Raw genomic sequence first — 18,831 nt, 5'->3', positions numbered from 1 at the left:
CGTATTTCGGCCGGAAGTCCCGGACCGAACTCAGTGCAGGGAGCCGGGCTCCTAGCATCATAGTTATGTACGATGCTAGGAGTCCCTGCCTCTCCGTGGAACTACTGTCCCGTACTGAAAACATGATTACAGTACGGGACAGTTGTCCTGCAGAGAGGCAGGGACTCCTAGCATCGTACATAACTATGATGCTAGGAGCCCGGCTCCCTGCACTGAGTTCGGTCCGGGACTTCCGGCCGAAATACGTCCGTCCATTATGGACGTTAATGTGCTCGTGTGAACCCAGCCTTACTATCTAACAGCAGACCAATTCGACCTGGCAGCCGACTGATTTCCATGGTTTATTACACAAATAAAAAAACACAAGGTACCCAGTAAGTGTGCTTCCTTTAATACCCACAGAAATATGCCAGCAAACGAGCGCCGATCAACGATGTAACACAAGCAATTCTACGAAATTTGAATGAAATACAAGCAGTTCTACTGGACTGTGTACAAGCTATGTGCTATACCAGGTAACACCCCGATCAATGCTCGTTTAGCTCTATTTACATGGAGCAATCATTGAACTGTATGGGATCGCTCATCCCCATATAGTTTCCATCCTTGTAGAACATCTCATGTTTAAACAAGAAAATGTGCTGCCGACAACGGTGATTTTTATCGACTGTATGAAAAATACGATCAGCCTTCAAATTTTTGTTGGCTGGGACTGCATGTTGTACTAAAATACATGCATGATGGGGAAAAACAAATATCATAGCACCATACCAATTACAAGTCAGGTAGTCATATGTTATAATAAGAATGGGTCATCAATATGAAAGCAAGAGCTAGGGGTTATCCTCCATAATACTGTATTCTGGGAAAAACTAGAGTTAAATTCCATTTATCTTCTTGTAGATTATCTGGAATCAGTCATCCAAAAGTGGTCAAAATCAGTCTAAAAGCACGGGGGAGGGGAAATAAGATCTCAGTTGTGGCCATAAGCAGAAATGGTGGTGAAGGGAAGAAGATCGCATGGAGTACACACGGCTGTTCAATTTTATTGGATATCATAAACCTCAATTAGCCATGACGACAATAATTTTGGATTAGATGTACATTGACCGTACATCATATGGCGTAAGTAACCCCTGGACGCTCTGCAGGACCCCACATATAAACGCCAACTACATTTGATATAACATACACTGTGAACTTTTCAGTGAAGTGTGACTGGACATGAGACTGTTTAAGTATTATGCTTCTGAAGAGCAGGAAAACTAATTTGTGTACAACCAATGTACACGATAAAATACATGTCCCCTGGGCCCAAGGCCCATCCCAGGAACAGGGCCCATTTGAGATCCAGGATTTGGCATTTTACTTGCCAGTACCAACCCGTTACTATTAGGAACTGAACACAGTACTCAGCACTTAGTAGGTTACTCTACCAGATTTATCAAGTCAGATAAGCCTACTAATACTCACAGGCGTCAGTATAACCAGCCATTGCTTTGTGTTGTTCCTGCCTATGATGATGTCACAAGACATTGCAGTCTGTAAGGTCTGTGTCCATCACTCCAGCCTTCCTTGCACCGCGCCCATTTAGCTGATAGGAGTGATGGAATGCCATGGCTATGGGCCATGCTGGGATGTGCTTACATTGTGCCCTCACCTTAAGCATACCAGTTTTCTTGCCAGGTACCAGATTGGCTAGATTGCTCTTTGAGTCATACAGATATAATTTATTATTTTTTTACATTGTTTTATACAGTATTGCGTAGTAGTGTAGGTTTTGGTAAAACTCGATGGATCTTGCTTAAACCATTGTAAAACGTTATGCTTTAAGGACACGAACGTGTGTGCCGGCCGGGTCCTATTAGTGATCCACGGAAAGATAAGACATACCTTTCCACGGATGAAAAAGTCGGGTCAGTTTTCACAGATCCGATTCACCCACTAAAGTGAATGGGTCCGTGAAAACTATCGGGTGCCATGAAAAACGGCTCAAGTGGCACTCGGTCGTGTGCAACGGGCATTAGTGCTTCTAGCTAAGCAAAACAAGCTCCTTAGTGAGCTGAGGCTACGTCTTAAGGGGGTTTTACACTGGGCGATTATCAGGCAGACGAGCGTTTATAGACAGGGCCTTTAGAGCAACCATAAGAAGGTTCGCAATACATTATACATCAAGGTCACAGGATAATACTTGTACATTGGAACATGTGTTACACTTATGGTCACCTCCAATTAAGACACCTCCTGTTTTTCCGGAAGAGAAGAAAAAATGTTAAAACCGGTCCTTCCAAAAGGCCCATTGGGCCACAGGCAAACAAGCAGTTATCTGTAGTATTGTTTTGCATTGTAATTATTGTTTATGAAGCAAAGTGGTGATGTAAGAGGAAGACAATACGACTTCTGATCTCTTATCTCATAAGCAATGTTAATAAGCAGTGTGTAAGACCTGCTGTAAAACGGAGTAAATACTTATACTGAGTGTGGACGCCCAGAATGCTATAACTTAGTCCATTTATTTCATCAGTGTTGGTAATGAGGTTCAGATAAGGCAGTGGAGCTCAATCAATAATGAAATGAAAACTGCAGCCAAAATCCTTTTTATGTATTTGTTCCACTTTGTGACTCAATGCATACAGTATCTAGGCAAAGTGGAAAAGTTTTGCTGCAAAAATGGGCAGAGAGTGGACAATCTTCTTCAAAAACAAGTGCCATGATTTTTGCAAACTACCTAAGAGTCTATTCACATGTCGAGGGCGTATTGAAGTCTTTGAAGGGAAAATCGTGATGAAAAACTCAAATTGACTGCGATGGATGAATACAGCATTACAGTGGCCTCATCTGGGGCCATATTTACATACACACATAATATACAGTATATAGTGAATGTCCCCAGTGATCTTTTATGACGTCTTGGGGAAAATATTATGTCGAAAAAAAATATATAACCGTAAGTAAAGATAATAAATATAAAATACAAAGAAAGTAGAAAAAAAGACCGTGTGCCAACCCAAACCTTTGCCATAGCCACCTCGTTCACCCGACATTATACAAATTATTTGTAAAAGACCGAAAAAGACTGAAAAAAAGATAAGGAACTTATTTTAATACTTTAAATTAAACAAACAATATATTTTTTTTGTACAAATTACCCATAACAAAACTAAAAAAGGAAAAAGGATTACTATAAAAAAAGTTATAAAAAAACAGCTCTACGTGGCATTAATCCACCATGTGCGCAAAATTGCTAAAAAGTGCCTGGTCATTTAAAATGACAAATACGCTAATCGTTAAGGGGTTAACTACGCATTTCATGTATTAAAAAAACATGGAGGAGATGGCATTTTGTAAATGTTGAGGGCATGATTGCTAATCTAAGAAAAGCACAATCTGTAAAGTCAGCCTGGTTTTATAGCTATCATTGGAATCATTTTCAATATGAATTTCTAAAGTTTTCACTAGGCAGGAAGTTCAATTCTTTAGGGTTCACATTCATAGAGTCCATATTATGGATGTATTGTGGAACAAATCCAGAACACAATGCCCACAAAATTATATGGGCACAGACTTTTTTTTCTCTCTCAGGGATTCAGTATGAACATGAAATAGAAAGAAAATAGTGGCTAGCATCATCATAAACTGAATTGCAGAGCTGCTTTCTAAAAGCTTTATGGGGGCATCATACTGAAGTGCTAATGGCAGAGACATTACTAGGAGGGCCTAGCGTGCTGCGTGCCAGGGGGTGCCACCTTGTTTTACCCATAGTATTTAAATGCAAGGCTAGTGCAGCTCAATAAAACTGTTCCCCGGGGAAAAGCAAGTCTAGCGACAACTTTGACTTACAAGTTCCTAATGGGGACCCATAGGAACTCCGTGTGCCACTGTACAGGGTCTGTGTACATTGCATTGTCATGTGCATGAACCCATAGGCTCAAAATGACCATATACCATAGAAACCATAGATAAGTAGTTTACTTGATTATGGTATAATCTAGGCTACTGGGTGAATTTTCAGTCTCGGACAAGGACTATTGAAGAAACCATTTACCAAAATTTCCCAAGTCCATGGCACATCCATACAAATACACTATATCCAGCATATACTAATAGGTAGTTTATCAAAGTGCAAATAAGTCAAGGCTTAATCTGTGTTTTTATTGGTCTCTGAAACTGATTTCCGTTTGGTCCACATCAAGCTGAGGAGCAAGACGTTGACCTCTTACTTGTGAACCTACTAACTCATCCAGTAGCAGAAACAGATAAAAATAGGGCCAGAACTTTTGCGTGATGTTTTATAGTGAAATCCTAGGACATGCTATAAAAAGCTTATCAATCAATAAGTAGGCTCCAGAAAGTTATACTGACATCTCTATGCACTGGGAAACTGCAGCACTAATTCCCACAAGTCTGTCTCATTCTCAAACAATAGTCGGTTTTCCTTGAAACTTTGAGTATTCCTCAGTTTTTGTCTTATCACATAGGGAATGTATATAGGATCCTTTTCACCACTACACAGCACTTGTACCCTCCTATTATATTGGAATGGCAGTGGTGATGATAAGACAAGTCCTTGGCTTCACCAGACTACAGACAAATAAAATCAATACAAGACGAGGTGACTGTGTTGAAATTAACACCAACATAGTTTCTGCTGATTTTCCATCTGCTATTGGGGGGGGGCTCTATCCTCATAGATGGAATTTCATGTTGAAGTCACTCGTAAGCCGCATTCACCATCTGCAGAACATTGTATTCCAGCTTTACGCACTTACCAAATGCCAGCTGACCTTTGGTTCAGCTAATTAAGGCAAGTGTGTCTGTGATAAAGGCTGATGGTCATAGGATGCATGCAATTGTAAATCCATGTAAAATTATAGATAGTGTAAGGGGTGGAAAGATACCTCAACACTTTTTGTATAGTTTATTGCTTTTTGCTTAAAGTAAAATGTATTTTTAGGAGCGGTTTTGCTGTCGAATGCTAAGGGCAAAGCCCCACGTGGCGGAATTGCTCTGGAATTCCGCTGCGGACACTCCGCAGCGTTAATCCGCAGCGGACCCGTTTCTCCATTGCCTTCCACTGCTTTTTAGTAGGGTTCGTTTAGACGATGCGGAAAATTCCGCTGCGGAGCATAGGCTGCGGTGCGGAATTTTGTGTCCGCAGCATACAATGGATGTTGTGGACGTGTGGCGGACTGGTTGCGGACTCATTGCGGAAGTTCTCCATTGACTTCAATGGAGATTCAAAATTCCGCAATGAAGTCTGCAGATGTCATGTACATGTATATGTGTGCTGCGGAGCGTATTGGTTTTTTAACATGACATTTCTTCATTCTGGCTGGACCTATGTATTTCTAGGTCTACAGCCAGACTGAGAAAGTCAATGGGGCTCCCGTAATTACGGGTGACCACGTGTGTGCACCCATAATTACGGGTGACTACGTGTGTGCACCCATAATTACGGGTGACTACGTGTGTGCACCCGTAATTATGGGAGCGTTGCTAGGCGACGTCAGTAAATAGTCACTGTCCATGGTGCTGAAAGAGTTAAGCGATCGGCAGTAACTGTTTCAGCACCCTGGACAGTGACTACCGATCCCAATATACATCAACCTGTAAAAAAAAGTTCATACTTACCGAGAACTCCCTGCTTCTTCCTCCAGTCCGGCTTCCCAGGATGACGTTTCAGTCTAATTGATGGCTGCAGCCAATCACAGGCTGCAGCGGTCACATGGACTGCCGCGTCATCCAGGAAGGTCGGGCTGGATGCCGAAAGAGGGATGCGTCACCAAGACAACGGCCGGTAAGTATGAATTTCTTTTACTTTCACTAGGGAAAGAGCTGTCCCTTCTCTCTATCCTGCACTGATGGAGAGAAGGGAAGTACTTTCACCTCAATACGCAACGGCCAGTCCGCATCAATTTACTGCCCATTTTGGGCAGATCCGCAACAGAATCTGCAACGCAGATTCTGTGCAGCATTGATGCGGACAGTTGCGGAAGAAATACGCCACGTGGGGCCATGCCCTAAAGGTTCTGCAGGAGGTGTTAGAGCAGAGGTTAGCAAACCCAGCAATCGCGATTGATCGTCAGCAGGTGTCGTGTAGATCGCGGGTCCATCAGTCAGCACTGCAGAATAACGTTTTTTCTGTAGTACTGAGTGCCTGTCCTACCAGTCATTAAGTCCCAGAAGCCAATACTATATATTAACCATACTATTGGCTATAGTTATATCAACAGGCATACACTTATCGTTGCTCAACCTATAGATCCCACCCCGCATTACGTGCTCATAGCGACTGGCATCCTAGCTATGGCCACTTCCGGTCAGGTGCGTTTAACACTTTCAGACGATGTCTGAGCATGCACTTGCTTAAACCCTGTGACTTTTCTCTGCCCATACTGGGTTCTAAAAAAGGAGAAAAGAAGACAAAAACAGACAAGACAATAAGGCCACACCGTGAATTCGGGAGATGGAAAAATGCGACTGAAATCTATGTCAGAAATCCGCACTACGCTTGCACATTTTTGAAGCGGATTTAGATTTATGTGCCGCTTTATAGGATATGGTAATAAATACAATGGGGCAGATTTACTAAGTTTTAGACAGTGTGAACTTACACCATGCAGTCAGAAGGTGCACCAAATTTATCACAATAGTACACATTGTATAAGAAATTTGGTGCATCTAGCTAGACACTTTTCTCCTCCTTATATCACTTTTGATTTGGCTTAATTTGCAACAGAATTTTAAGGCAGACCTTAGGCGCATATTTGGTGCAATATGGCCCATTTGCGCCACCCCTTTCCTCTTTTTTTTCTAGAGAGGTGCAAAGATATTTTCTGAAATGAAATGCGCCAAAACATTCAAGGTGCAGACACAATCCGCTCCAAAGTAATTTAGTTTTTTGGCTATTATGCTGCATTACAGAGACATCATACCGTATTACAGACGTATTACAGACTGTATGTATTACAGACCAATATGGCCTGCTATGTGAAGCTCGTAGGCCACTAGGCACTAGACTATGGGTTTATTCTCCGTAATATTCTCTGTAATATGGCATTAGATGGAGCATGCCACTATTTCCGGAGGCCTACTGAGGTACAGTACGGCCCCATGTGTAAAATATAACGACTCCTTACACCTTGGAGACTGTTCGGAGCTGTAATACGGCTCAGTGCTTGAGGAACTCTAATATCAGAAGCATAACTCCATTCTAAAAAATCTCAGAAAATAAGGATTACATTCATATTTTATCAGCCACTTTTCATCTATAAAGTAACTTTGAATTATTTATGATGAATTTTTGTAGCGACTCGAGATTCCTTCCCTTGAGGAGAGGAGGAGTAATATACCGTATAACTTTGGGGCTTTATGATGAACGCTGCGGTGAATTGAAACGGTTAATTATCGGTCGGTGCCTGTCCATTGTACAACATATGAGTGATTACTTTCCGATTGCTGTAAATAAGATCATCTTTCTGGCAGTATCTGCTCCCTGAGTAACACACAAGCAATGTACATATTTGCCATGCTATCATGTTGTTCTGGGCTCAGCACTTACACAGATAAGGTTTGTTAATGACACACAATGATACTGTGCCCACATCACAATGCAGAATATGTATTTACTTAGAAACTCATATAAAACATTTCCAAAGGTCATTATTCCGAACAAACATAGCAACGCACTGTGAGAGCCTTTAAGGAATGACATTCTGGGGCCAGTAATGTATATAGAAGATAAGGGGCGCCATGGTATGCCGCTCCTCTGAAGATAGGAGTCCTGCACAGGTTCCCGCTGCCCAGTAATAAAGACGACGGGACACACCAGGGTTGTGCCTCCTCTCTACATGGGTCCAATAGCAGCCGATAGTCTGTCTCTATGGTACAGATGTAGCAATCCTTAACTTGACACTGATAACGTATCACTTAACGCAACAAAAACGACTGAAAACACATTGAAATTGTCACGTTTCTTGCCACAATGTATTTAATGCGTGAAGTTAAAGTCCGCTACATCTGTACGTACGCCCTTGACTTATCTTTATATATTATCAAAAACACAGGACTCCCGACAGAAACCTGGGGTCCGTCAGGATTTGTTGGAACGGAAGCCACAATGCTAATGTGAACAGATACTAATACTGTACATGGTAAAACTCAACAGCAGCATTTTCTCTTCTACAGAAAGAGCATGTTACAATGCAAGCTCCGTTTTCTAACAAAGGTGTAATAAATCTGTTCACTATAATCTGACACCTTAACTTAAAACATAACAAATTAAAATGTAAAAAAAGTTACTTATTTTAAAATACACATGTAGCAGAGCTGAACTTGACTTGTATTTATTTCTCTTGTGCATTATGTTAACTCACCGAGTTAAGACGTTGCAGCAGGTTTACCTGCAGTCCTATGGAAAACGACATTTAAAACATCATGGTATGACGATGAGTCACGCCAAATGACAAACTCAGCTCTGCTGCACCTAAACAAAGCAAAACTAAGTCTAGAAAGTATATATATATATACGTTACCAGAGCCCATCAGTTGCCCTAAGGGAACTTGTAGAGCGAGATCTTGGCTTGAGTACAATACTCATGTTAAAGTCAGAAAAGTCAGTGTTTAAAAGAATATGCCCGTCTTCCAGCGGGCACACAGTAATCCATAGTCTGGTATTCAGCAGAACAGGGCGACTTGAGAAAACTTGAGAGGATCAGACCCAGCTGTGGCAGCTCCGCTTCCTATCTCTGACTTCCATTCAGCAGTAGCAGAGTTCTATCCTCTGTCTTAAATTTCCAGGGGAGGAACTGCAGCTTCAATGTATTCTCCATCTAGGTCACATGAAACCTCTGCTGCTGTAAGAGCCTCTCTGACACCGTATCTTATAGGGTTACGTGGAATAGTGCAGAGCGGAGGGGGAAGAATCATAGCAAGGCGGACAAATCAACTAAGCATGCCAAGGAAATGTCACTCTCATTAGCACAGCTCCGCCGAGCCCCAGTTTACCAGTATGAACAGTGCAATTCTTCTATCCACCTATAGTCACTTGGGATTTACCTGTGAACAAGTATATCCACCCACACTCGCAGCGACAATGAACTTCTCCCACAGAGAGCCAAGATCCTGAGTAAACACTAATGCACGTCACACAATAGTACAACACGGACTGTGGGACTACATCAAAACAAACCCAAAATAAAATATTACGTCTGATCATAAAAAAGACATATAGCAGAGCTGAGTTTGCCAATTAATTGTCCCTTTTGTGGATAGTATTATGAGACTTTAAGTTAAGATAAAGTTTATGTTAAGATAATGTAGTCCTATCTGAAACCACATAGAGATATCACAAGTTGTGTGCCAAATGACAAACTCAGATCTACTTCACATCTCAATAAGGGTGCATGAGTGCACCAGTCAGGGGTAATCCCATCTTATAACGTGATGGTATATTACTAGGATAGGGCATAACATTATGATCGGTGGGGGTCTGACCTCTGAGACCCACGCTAAGCACAAGAACACAGGGACCAAAGTTCCTTCAGATCAACCCTGCACCGTGGCGCTCCCAACTACTAGCACCAGAAACCCCCCCACCATGTGTAGGTGACTGCAACACAGCTCCATCAGGAAACCACAAGTACTGAGACCATTGAACAATCTAGATGCTGCAGTGCTGAGATTGCAATGTGTGGTTTTGCATAGGACTGCAGGTGAGCATAACTCAGGACGACAGCAAAATGCACATAAAAAGCACAACAAAATAATGAATGACAAATTTAGCTCTAATACATGTGAATCACACACATCTTACATAGTGGACTTTAAAGACAAGACGCCTGTCAGCATCCGATTGGTTCATTCTTTATAAACAACTTGCTCCTATTTTAACTACATCTTTAAAATGTAAGTAAATGTTTGAAGAAGGTTTCATTTTATATTCTAGGAACTTCATAATACAGAATATATTATACAGTACTTGTTATTGGCACCGCTTCTTCCGACAATCCAAAACATTTAAAGACGCAGCCCCTGATGTGCCCCGTGTATGCCAGATTATAGGAATTTAGTTTACATTCGTTTTAGTTCTACATCTCTGGGGATGTTTTTTCACCCTCCTTGTTGTAGTTGTAATCTGTAGCTCTGAGACTCTTATGAAACTACAACTCCCAGCATGCACTCACATTAAGGCCTTATCCACACGAACGTGTGCATTTTGCGCGTGCTAAAAACGCTGCGTTTTTTAAGCGTTGGAGTTCCGTGTGTCATAAGTGTTTGCTGCGTGATTTTCACGCATATGCCAAACTTATGGCACGCGGTTTTGATGTTTAGAAAAAGAAATGAAGGAAGTGCTTTTATTTTCCCTTCATTTCTTGATCTACTGTTGCACGAATCACGCTCGACACATGGAAGTGCTTCCGTGTGCTGCGCGTGATTTTCACGCACCCATTGACTTCAATGGGTGCGTGATGTGCGAAAAATGGCCAAGTATAGGACAATCACGGAATGTCTGAACGGCCCCATTGACTTACATAGGTTCGTGCGACGCACGTGATTTTCACGCGCGTATCACAGACGTTAAACACGTTCGTGTGAATAAGGCCTTACAGGCAGGTTTGACAGCATCCAGAGAGCTCACAGGTTGCAGACCACTGCCCTAATGTGATCCCTGATTTTTCTCCAATGCTTTATTAATGAGGACATCTACTGGAGATTTAGGGTATTACCGTTATACTCCAGAGCAGTGTTTCTCAACATTTCTAAGCAAAGTACCCCATAACTCAGTACCTCCAACTATGATCATACACTGCACTGCACATTAAAAGCACAGCATGAAGACAGAGATAGTACTCATTGGAGACATAGCATGTACCCCCTGGGGTGCATACCTCCCAACTTTTGAATTTGGAAAAGAGGGATATTTTAAGCCACGCCCCCTACCACGCCCAATATCCGGCATCAACACATCAAATCGCGGCCAGATCCTTCTGCAAATAACGCGCGCACATTCTCACTGCGGATCTCTAGACTGTCTGGATATCACAGATATTATGGATCCGGTTATATCGTCTTTGTGCTACTTTTCCTATCTTGGGTATAACATTTGCTCATCACGGCGGCAGCAGCGGCAGGACAAACCAAAAGGCTGAGAACAATGAAAGTCAAGAGGGAGACCCTGTGGTGGATGACTTTTCAATTGACAGGTAGCAGAATTACATGATGGGGATTTTTTTTCCAGTTGTGTAACTCTGCTACCGGTCAATGGAAAAATCATCCACCAGAGCCCCCCTGTAGATTGCTCCACACTCAGCCCCCTGTACATAGCGCCAGATACAGCCCCCCAGTACATAGCTCCACACACAGCCCCCCTGTACATAGCTCCACACACAGCCCCCTGTATTTAGCTCCACACACAGCCCCCCTGTAGATAGCTCCACACACAGCCCCCCTGTAGATAGTGCCACACACAGCACCCTGTACATAGCTCCACACACAGCCCCCCTGTAGATAGTGCCACACACAGCCCCCCTGTAGATAGCTCCATTTACAGCCCCCCTGTACATAGCGCCAGATACAGCCCACCTGTAGATTGCTCCACACACAGCCCCCCTGTAGATAGCTCCAGATACAGCCCCCCCGTAGATAGCTCCAGATACAGCCCCCCTGTAGATAGCTCCAGACACAGCCCCCCTGTAGATGGCGCCAGATACAGCCCCCTGTAGATAGCGCCAGATACAGCCCCCTGTAGATAGCTCCACACACAGCCCCCCTGTAGATAGCCCCAGACACAGCCCCCCTGTAGGTAGCGCAACACACAGCCCCTTAGGCCTTATTCACACAACATGGTCCGAGTGTCGGCCGATAAAAATGGCCGTTTTGCATCCATTCTGATTCCGTTCCGGGCCGTGTTGCCGTTTTTAACAGCCGATTTTGACCCGTTTTGCATCCGTTTTTTTCCCTGTCCGTTTTAAAATCGGATGAATTTCATTTAAATTTGTTGCCACACACTTCACTCTGTAGCTAATGCCACAGCCCCCCTGGAAGGTAATGCCACCCATCCCCCTGTAGGCAATGCCACCCAGCCCCCTGTAGGTAATGCCACCCAGCCCCCTGTAGGTAATGCCACCCAGCCCCCTGCAGGTAATGCCACCCAGCCCCCTGTATGTAATGCCACCCAGCCCCCTGTATGTAATGCCACCCAGCCCCCTGAAGGTAATGCCACCCAGCCCCCTGAAGGTAATGAAACCCAGCCCCCTGTATGTAATGCCACCCAGCCCCATGCGGGTAATGCCACCCAGCCCCCTGTATGTAATGCCACCCAGCCCTCTGCAGGTAATGTCACCCAGCCCCCGGCAGGTAATGCCACCCAGCCCCCTGTATGTAATGCCACCCAGCCCTCTTCAGGTAATGCCACCCAGCCCCCGGCCGGTAACGCCACCCAGCCGCGGCAGGTAATGCCATCCAGGCCCCTGTATGTAATGCCACCCAGCCCTCTGCAGGTAATGCCACTCAGCCCCCTGTAGGTAATGCCACCCAGCTCCCTGTATGTAATGCCCCTAAGTCCCCTGTAGGTAATGCCACACAGCCCCCTGTAAGTTGCACCCATCCCCCCCCTTCCAGGAGAAGTCACTGACTTCAATGTCCATATATGGACGGTGTAGTCACTGACTTCTCCTGGAGAGGAATTCCCGGCCACAGGGTCGGGAAGTCCGCTTCAGAAGTGAGTGACGTCACTGTATCCATATATGGACAGTGTAGTCACTCACTTCTCCTGTAGCGGAATCCCCGGCCATAGGGTCGGGGATTCCGCTTCAGAAGTGAGTGACGTTGCTGTGTCCATATATGGACAGTGTAGTCACTCACTTCTCCTGTAGCAGAATCCCCGGTCATATAGGGTCGGGGATTCCGCTTCAGAAGTGAGTGACGTCGCTGTGTCCATATATGGACAATGTAGTCACTCACTTCTCCTGTAGCGGAATCCCCAGCCATAGGGTTGGGGATTCCGCTTCAGAAGTGAGTGACGTCGCTGTGTCCATATATGGACAGTGTAGTCACTCACTTCTCCTGTAGCGGAATTCCGACTCCTACAGGGAGCAAAAAAAGACCCTCCTCCTCCTCCTCACATGCACTCTGCTTTCACTCACTGTCAGAAGAAGGCAGGGGTCTTGCAGCGGCGTTCTCACTGGTTGATGCCAGCCCGGGAGTGGACCAGTCCAGTCACCTGACTGGTGAGGTCAGGTGACAGGTCAGGTGACTTGACTGGTGCACTCCCGGGCCGGCATCGATCCCAGTGAGAACACCGCCGCAAGACTCCTGCCTTCTTCTGATCGCTGCTGCAGTCAGCAGTGATCAGCTGTTTTGATGCAGCGCCCAGCGGGACATTTTGAAGACCGGGCGGGACAGCGGTGAGAAACCGGGACTGTCCCGCCGGAATCGGGACGGTTGGCAGGTGTGGGGGTGTACATATGGGTTGAGAACCTAGGCTCTAGAAAATAAGGCATGTCCGTTCATTATAAGGGCAGCTCACAGCTTTTAGTGGGCGCTGTGTAATAATTAATTTTACCTTTGGGGGCACTGCAGTGGAATTGAACACTTGTTTGCTTTTAATATTTTAGTGATCCACTCCTCCATCTAAGGGCTTATTCAGACGAATGGGATATACGTCCGTGCAACGAGCGTGATTTTCATGCGCGTCACACGGACCTATATTAGTCTAGGGGCAGTGCAGACAGTTGCGTGATTTTTACGCAGCGTGAGTCCGCTGCGAAAAACTCACGACATGTCTGTTCTTTGTGCGTATTTCGCGCATCACGCACCCATTGAAGTCAATGGGTGCGTGAAAATCACGCGCACCACACGGAAGCACTTCCGTGGGATAAGCGTGATTCGCGCAACAGCTGTCAAACTATGAATGTAAACAGAAAAGCACCACAGCCTTTTCTGTTTACAAACATCCAAACGGAGTGTCACAATGATGGTGGTTGCGCTAAAATCACGCAGCCGCGCATCATACGGGGCTGCCACACAGAGCTGTTAAGTGCCTTTTGCGCACGCAAAACGGCACATTTTTTGCATGCGCAAAACGCACACGCTCGTATGAATCCGGCCTAATAGTGTGATTATTATAATAGCACCAGCATTTTTGTAGAGCTGTACCTTTTAATAACAGGGGATGCAATTTACAGACTTAACACAACCTGGACGCTGTAACAGACAAGACATATGGGGAATAAGACCCAGCCTGAACAAGCTTAACATCTATGGGGTGAGGGGCAGTGATAAAGCTAGGGTGAATATTATGGCATAACTACATATAGAAACAAGCATATTGAATCACAGCCCATAATGTTTAATATGATCATTTTAAAGGACAGGATGCCCCTTTAAATGTCAAAAACTGAGATATCCGCGGAGGAATACAAAAGAGGAAGAGAACAGCTTGATAACTTTGTGTTGATATTCACATACACATCTCCGGTATCTCCAGATAAATTGTATGCAGTAATTTGTGTTGCTCTAGAAAAATCTGTTGTATAGTGTTTTACGTATCACTAGCACACGGTCATGTAGTAAACTGTAAAACTCATTATCGATAATCTAACTTTCCCGCCCCGTGTCACCTTTCAGCTTTACAGGCGCTAAATTCTAATTGAACACCTCCTAGTCCTGCATGAAATTAATTTTCATGACTGATTTCCGCATTAAGTATAAAGGCCTAATGAGAACTATGGTTATCGCAGGTTGTGGTGTCACAACCTATTTTTCAACAGATAATTAAATTAAATATTCTTGAATGTAATATAAAAAAATATAATACACATCAATGGTAATTTCACATTGACCTGTCAGCAAATAATATTTGTATAAACATTATAGTCTGATGTCAGAACGTGACTCTTATACATAGATAAGAGGCGCTACATATCATAGACACTCCTTATTTCTTCCTGACAGGACAAGATCAAGGTTGGGGATGACCCCTGAACAAAAAGTTTGGTGGTGGCCCTTCGCCAGAAGCAGCATCATAGAATGAGTGAATATGTGGGACCCCTAGATAGTGGTAATGGGGAGTTGGTCACAGGGGATCAAGAGAAGGCAGAGTTAGTAAATTGGTTCTTCAGCTCTTTATATACAACAGAAGAAAGAGCAGCTGATGTAGCCGGTGCCAGTGCTGTTAATATATCAGTTGATATACTGAATTAAATGAATGTAGTTATGGTGCAAGCTAAATTAAATAAACGTACACAAGGCCCCGGGACCAGATGGGTCACACCCTAGAGTTCTTAAGGAGCTTAGTTCAGTTATTTCTGTCCCCCTCTTCATAATATTTAGAGATTCTCTAGTGACTGGTATAGTGGCAAGGGACTGACGCAGGGCAAATGTGGTGCCTATTTTCAAAAAGGATTGATAGGGAGAAGGAAAAAACAGCTGGCACTGCTGAACCAGATTAACTTGCATAAACGGAGTGCATAAAATGGTTTTCTTATCTTTGCTGATTATAGCAGCCAAGTTGCCCGGAGGTGCTCATCGAACAGTACAGCACAATGTAGCTTGAAATAAAACAAGTAGAAATTATCGAGGCACTCACCGGATATTCAACAAACTTCTTTATTTCTGGATCTCGGTCAGGATGTGAAATTAGCTAATTCCACATCCTGACCGAGATCCAGAAATAAAGAAGTTTGTTGAATATCCGGTGAGTGCCTCGATAATTTCTACTTGTTTTATTTTCAAAAAGGGTTCTCGGTCTTCCCCGGGTAATTATAGACCAGTAAGCTTAACATCCATTGTGGGGAAAATGTTTGAGGGGCTATTGAGGGACTATATACAGGATTATGTGACAAAATATAGTACTATAAGTGACAGCCAGCACAGTTTTACTAAAGACAGAAGTTGTCAAACCAACCTGATTTGTTTTTATGAAGAGGTGAGCAGAAGTCTAGACAGAGGAGCCGCTGCGGATATAGTGTTTTTGGACTTTGCAAAGGCATTTGACACTGTCCCCCATAGACGTCTAATGGGTAAATTAAGGACTATAGGTTTAGATAGTATAGTTTGTAATTGGATTGAGAATTGGCTCATGGACCGTATCCAGAGAGTTGTGGTAAATGATTCCTACTCTGATTGGTCCCCGGTTATAAGTGGTGTACCCCAGGGTTCAGTGCTGGGACCACTATTATTCAACTTATTTATTAATGATATAGAGCATGGGATTAATAGCACTATTTCTATTTTTTCATATGACTCCAAGCTATGTAATATAGTTCAGTCTATGGAAGATGTTCATGAATTGCAAGCGGATTTAAACAAACTAAGTGTTTGGGCGTCCACTTGGCAGATGAAGTTTAATGTAGATATATGTAAAGTTATGCACCTGGGTACGAACAACCTGCAGGCATCATATGTCCTAGGGGGAGCTACACTGGGGGAGTCACTTGCTGAGAAGGATCTGGGTGTACTTGTTAATCATTAACTAAATAACAGCATGCAATGTCAATCAGCGGCTTCAAAGGCCAGCAGGATATTGTCGTGTATTAAAAGAGGCATGGACTGGCGGGACAGGGATGTAATATTACCACTTTACAAAGCATTAGTGAGGCCTCATCTAGAATATGCAGTTCAGTTCTGGGCTCCAGTTCATAGAAAGGATGAAAAAATACAAAGAAGAGCAACGAAGCTAATAAGGGGCATGGAGAATCTAATTTATGAGGAAAGATGAAAAGAAATAAACCTATTTAGCCTTGAAAAAAGACGACTAAGGGGGGACATGATTAACTTATATAAATATATTAGTGGTACATACAAAAAATATGGTGAAATCCTGTTCCATGTAAAACCCCCTCAAAAAACAAGGGGGCACTCCCTCCGTCTGGAGAAAAAAAGGTTCAATCTGCAGAGGCAACAAGCCTTCTTTACATTGAGAACTGTGAATTTATGGAATAGTCTACCGCAGGAGCTGGTCACAGCAGGGACAGTAGATGGCTTTACAAAAGGGTTAGTTGATTTTCTGGAACAAAAAAATATAAGCTCCTATGTGTAGAAATTTTTCCCTTCCCTTTTCCCATCCCTTGGTTGAACTTGATGGACATGTGTGTTTTTTCAACCGTACTAACTATGTAACTTATGCATTCCATATACATTAGATGCCTGTCGGCAGATCCCATCAGCCGCTGCAGTGGAAATACATACCGGCCATTGAAATTAGTAGCTGATGATGTTGTACATAAACAGGCTGGGTGACATATAAGCGTATGGAATAAGGCATATGAAAAAGGTGCACCTCAGCGAATAGGAATGAAATACTAAGTGGGGCTGAATGAAAGAACATTTTGTAATGTTCACACTAAACCATGTAAAATGCTCCATTCCGTATTTTATCTAAATTGAAGGTAAAGGAAGTAGCCGTGATTTCTACTTTTTGTTCTGTCACTTTTTATTTATGGTCAAACATGGGGAGGTTATTATCATTTCTATTACACCTATATGTAGGCATAAATGGCAAATACCTAAATATATAATGTCACGTGTAAGATGACTTTTGCATTGTAATTACATTATATTATTAAGAACTTAACTGTGTATCTACATCTATATATACTGTACTTGTCTTGTCGTTATGTTTATTTCTGACAACACATAAAGTTGTCCCCACAGTGAAAAATACTAAGCTTTGTAGTATACATACCTTTCATATACTCTTTCGTTCATCTGCCGCTATCCACTGTGGGACTCCAGTGCAACAAGTGGTTACTGTATGTGGCACTATGACATCACTTCAGATGACTGCACCAGCCAATCACCAAAGCGGAAAACTACATTAGTATAAACAAAACATCACTACGACTGGTCAACAGAGATTGACCGCACCGATAATGTGATGTCACATGACAATGTAAACACCAGAGCACCGGGAATCCACAAGGGAACAAAGTAGAAGTTGAACAAAAAGTTAATTATAAAGCTTATTATTTTCCAAGTGGGGGCAACTTTATGGGGTTTTCTTTATGTACGAAAATCCTTTTATTGCAATAGTGGGACAGATGTGCTTTAAAACTGATATATATATCGTTGAAAAATGTTGAAGTAGTTGTGCCATATTTATGAAACAGAAATATTCCCATTCACTGGTAGCAAACAGAGATCTTAAAAATAGTGGGGAATTGAAGTACAAAGTATATTAGAAAGATGCTGAACTTTCCATTACAGTGATTTCACTTTACTTACATACAAATAAGAAAAAATCCTTTAAGCGGATATGACACCTAAGACAGTCTTGAATTTTGTCTTTCAATAGGGATACAGCAGAAGTGAGGCAGGGCTATGGGTTTTAAGTCGTAGCTGTATGACATATGTATCAATGTCTAACGGCAGAATTCTGTCTATTAAAAGTGGAGAAAATGGCCAATAACCCATATGTATATGTCCTATTAGGGCATCCGCATGTAATATAGTTTCGATACTGTCTCTCTATTATCCAAAACAGAAAACTGCTACAAAGAGGACCCAGCTTGCCCTACTATTACAGCGATGGTCAATTGATTTCAGTGGGCACCATGTAATGCTTTGTTTGGCCTGCAAGATCGCTGCATGGCAACTGAGAACTCGGTAGTGGCTTGAGAAGGACCGCCTGTGATAAGCTATTCGGGGAACATTTTTCTACTAAGAGTTGTCCGGTTTGCAGCTGTGCTAAAAATAAAATGCAAAATGTGTACATTTAACAGTTTCCATTAGTTTGGAGAGTAGAATAATATTCTTTATAAATTGAGATCTTGAACTCCAGTCACAAAAATACATCAGACTGCATTTTACGAGTATCTGCTTCTGGAATAT

The 18,831-nt window shown here is 43.0% G+C and overlaps 1 protein-coding gene across 4 annotated transcripts in view; it reads right to left on the bottom strand.

Moving 5' to 3' along the window:
• The window catches only part of PDE4D (phosphodiesterase 4D), an 825,997-nt gene that overhangs the window by 293,551 nt on the left and 513,615 nt on the right, over positions 1-18,831 (bottom strand). Inside the window, exon 1 of one of the 4 annotated variants that reach the window (XM_075839390.1) lies at positions 17,687-17,754. The exons of the other annotated variants lie outside the window; for them this stretch is intronic. Within the exon in view, the coding sequence (XP_075695505.1) occupies positions 17,687-17,709 (23 nt within the window). The 5' untranslated portion in view covers positions 17,710-17,754. Of the gene's footprint in view, positions 1-17,686; positions 17,755-18,831 lie in introns of those variants that run through there. 4 annotated transcript variants of the gene reach the window in all.

This window comes from Rhinoderma darwinii, chromosome 1 (assembly GCF_050947455.1).
Source record: "Rhinoderma darwinii isolate aRhiDar2 chromosome 1, aRhiDar2.hap1, whole genome shotgun sequence".
Taxonomy (NCBI): Eukaryota; Metazoa; Chordata; class Amphibia; order Anura; family Rhinodermatidae; genus Rhinoderma; species Rhinoderma darwinii.
This window is presented reverse-complemented; position numbering and strand designations above follow the sequence as displayed.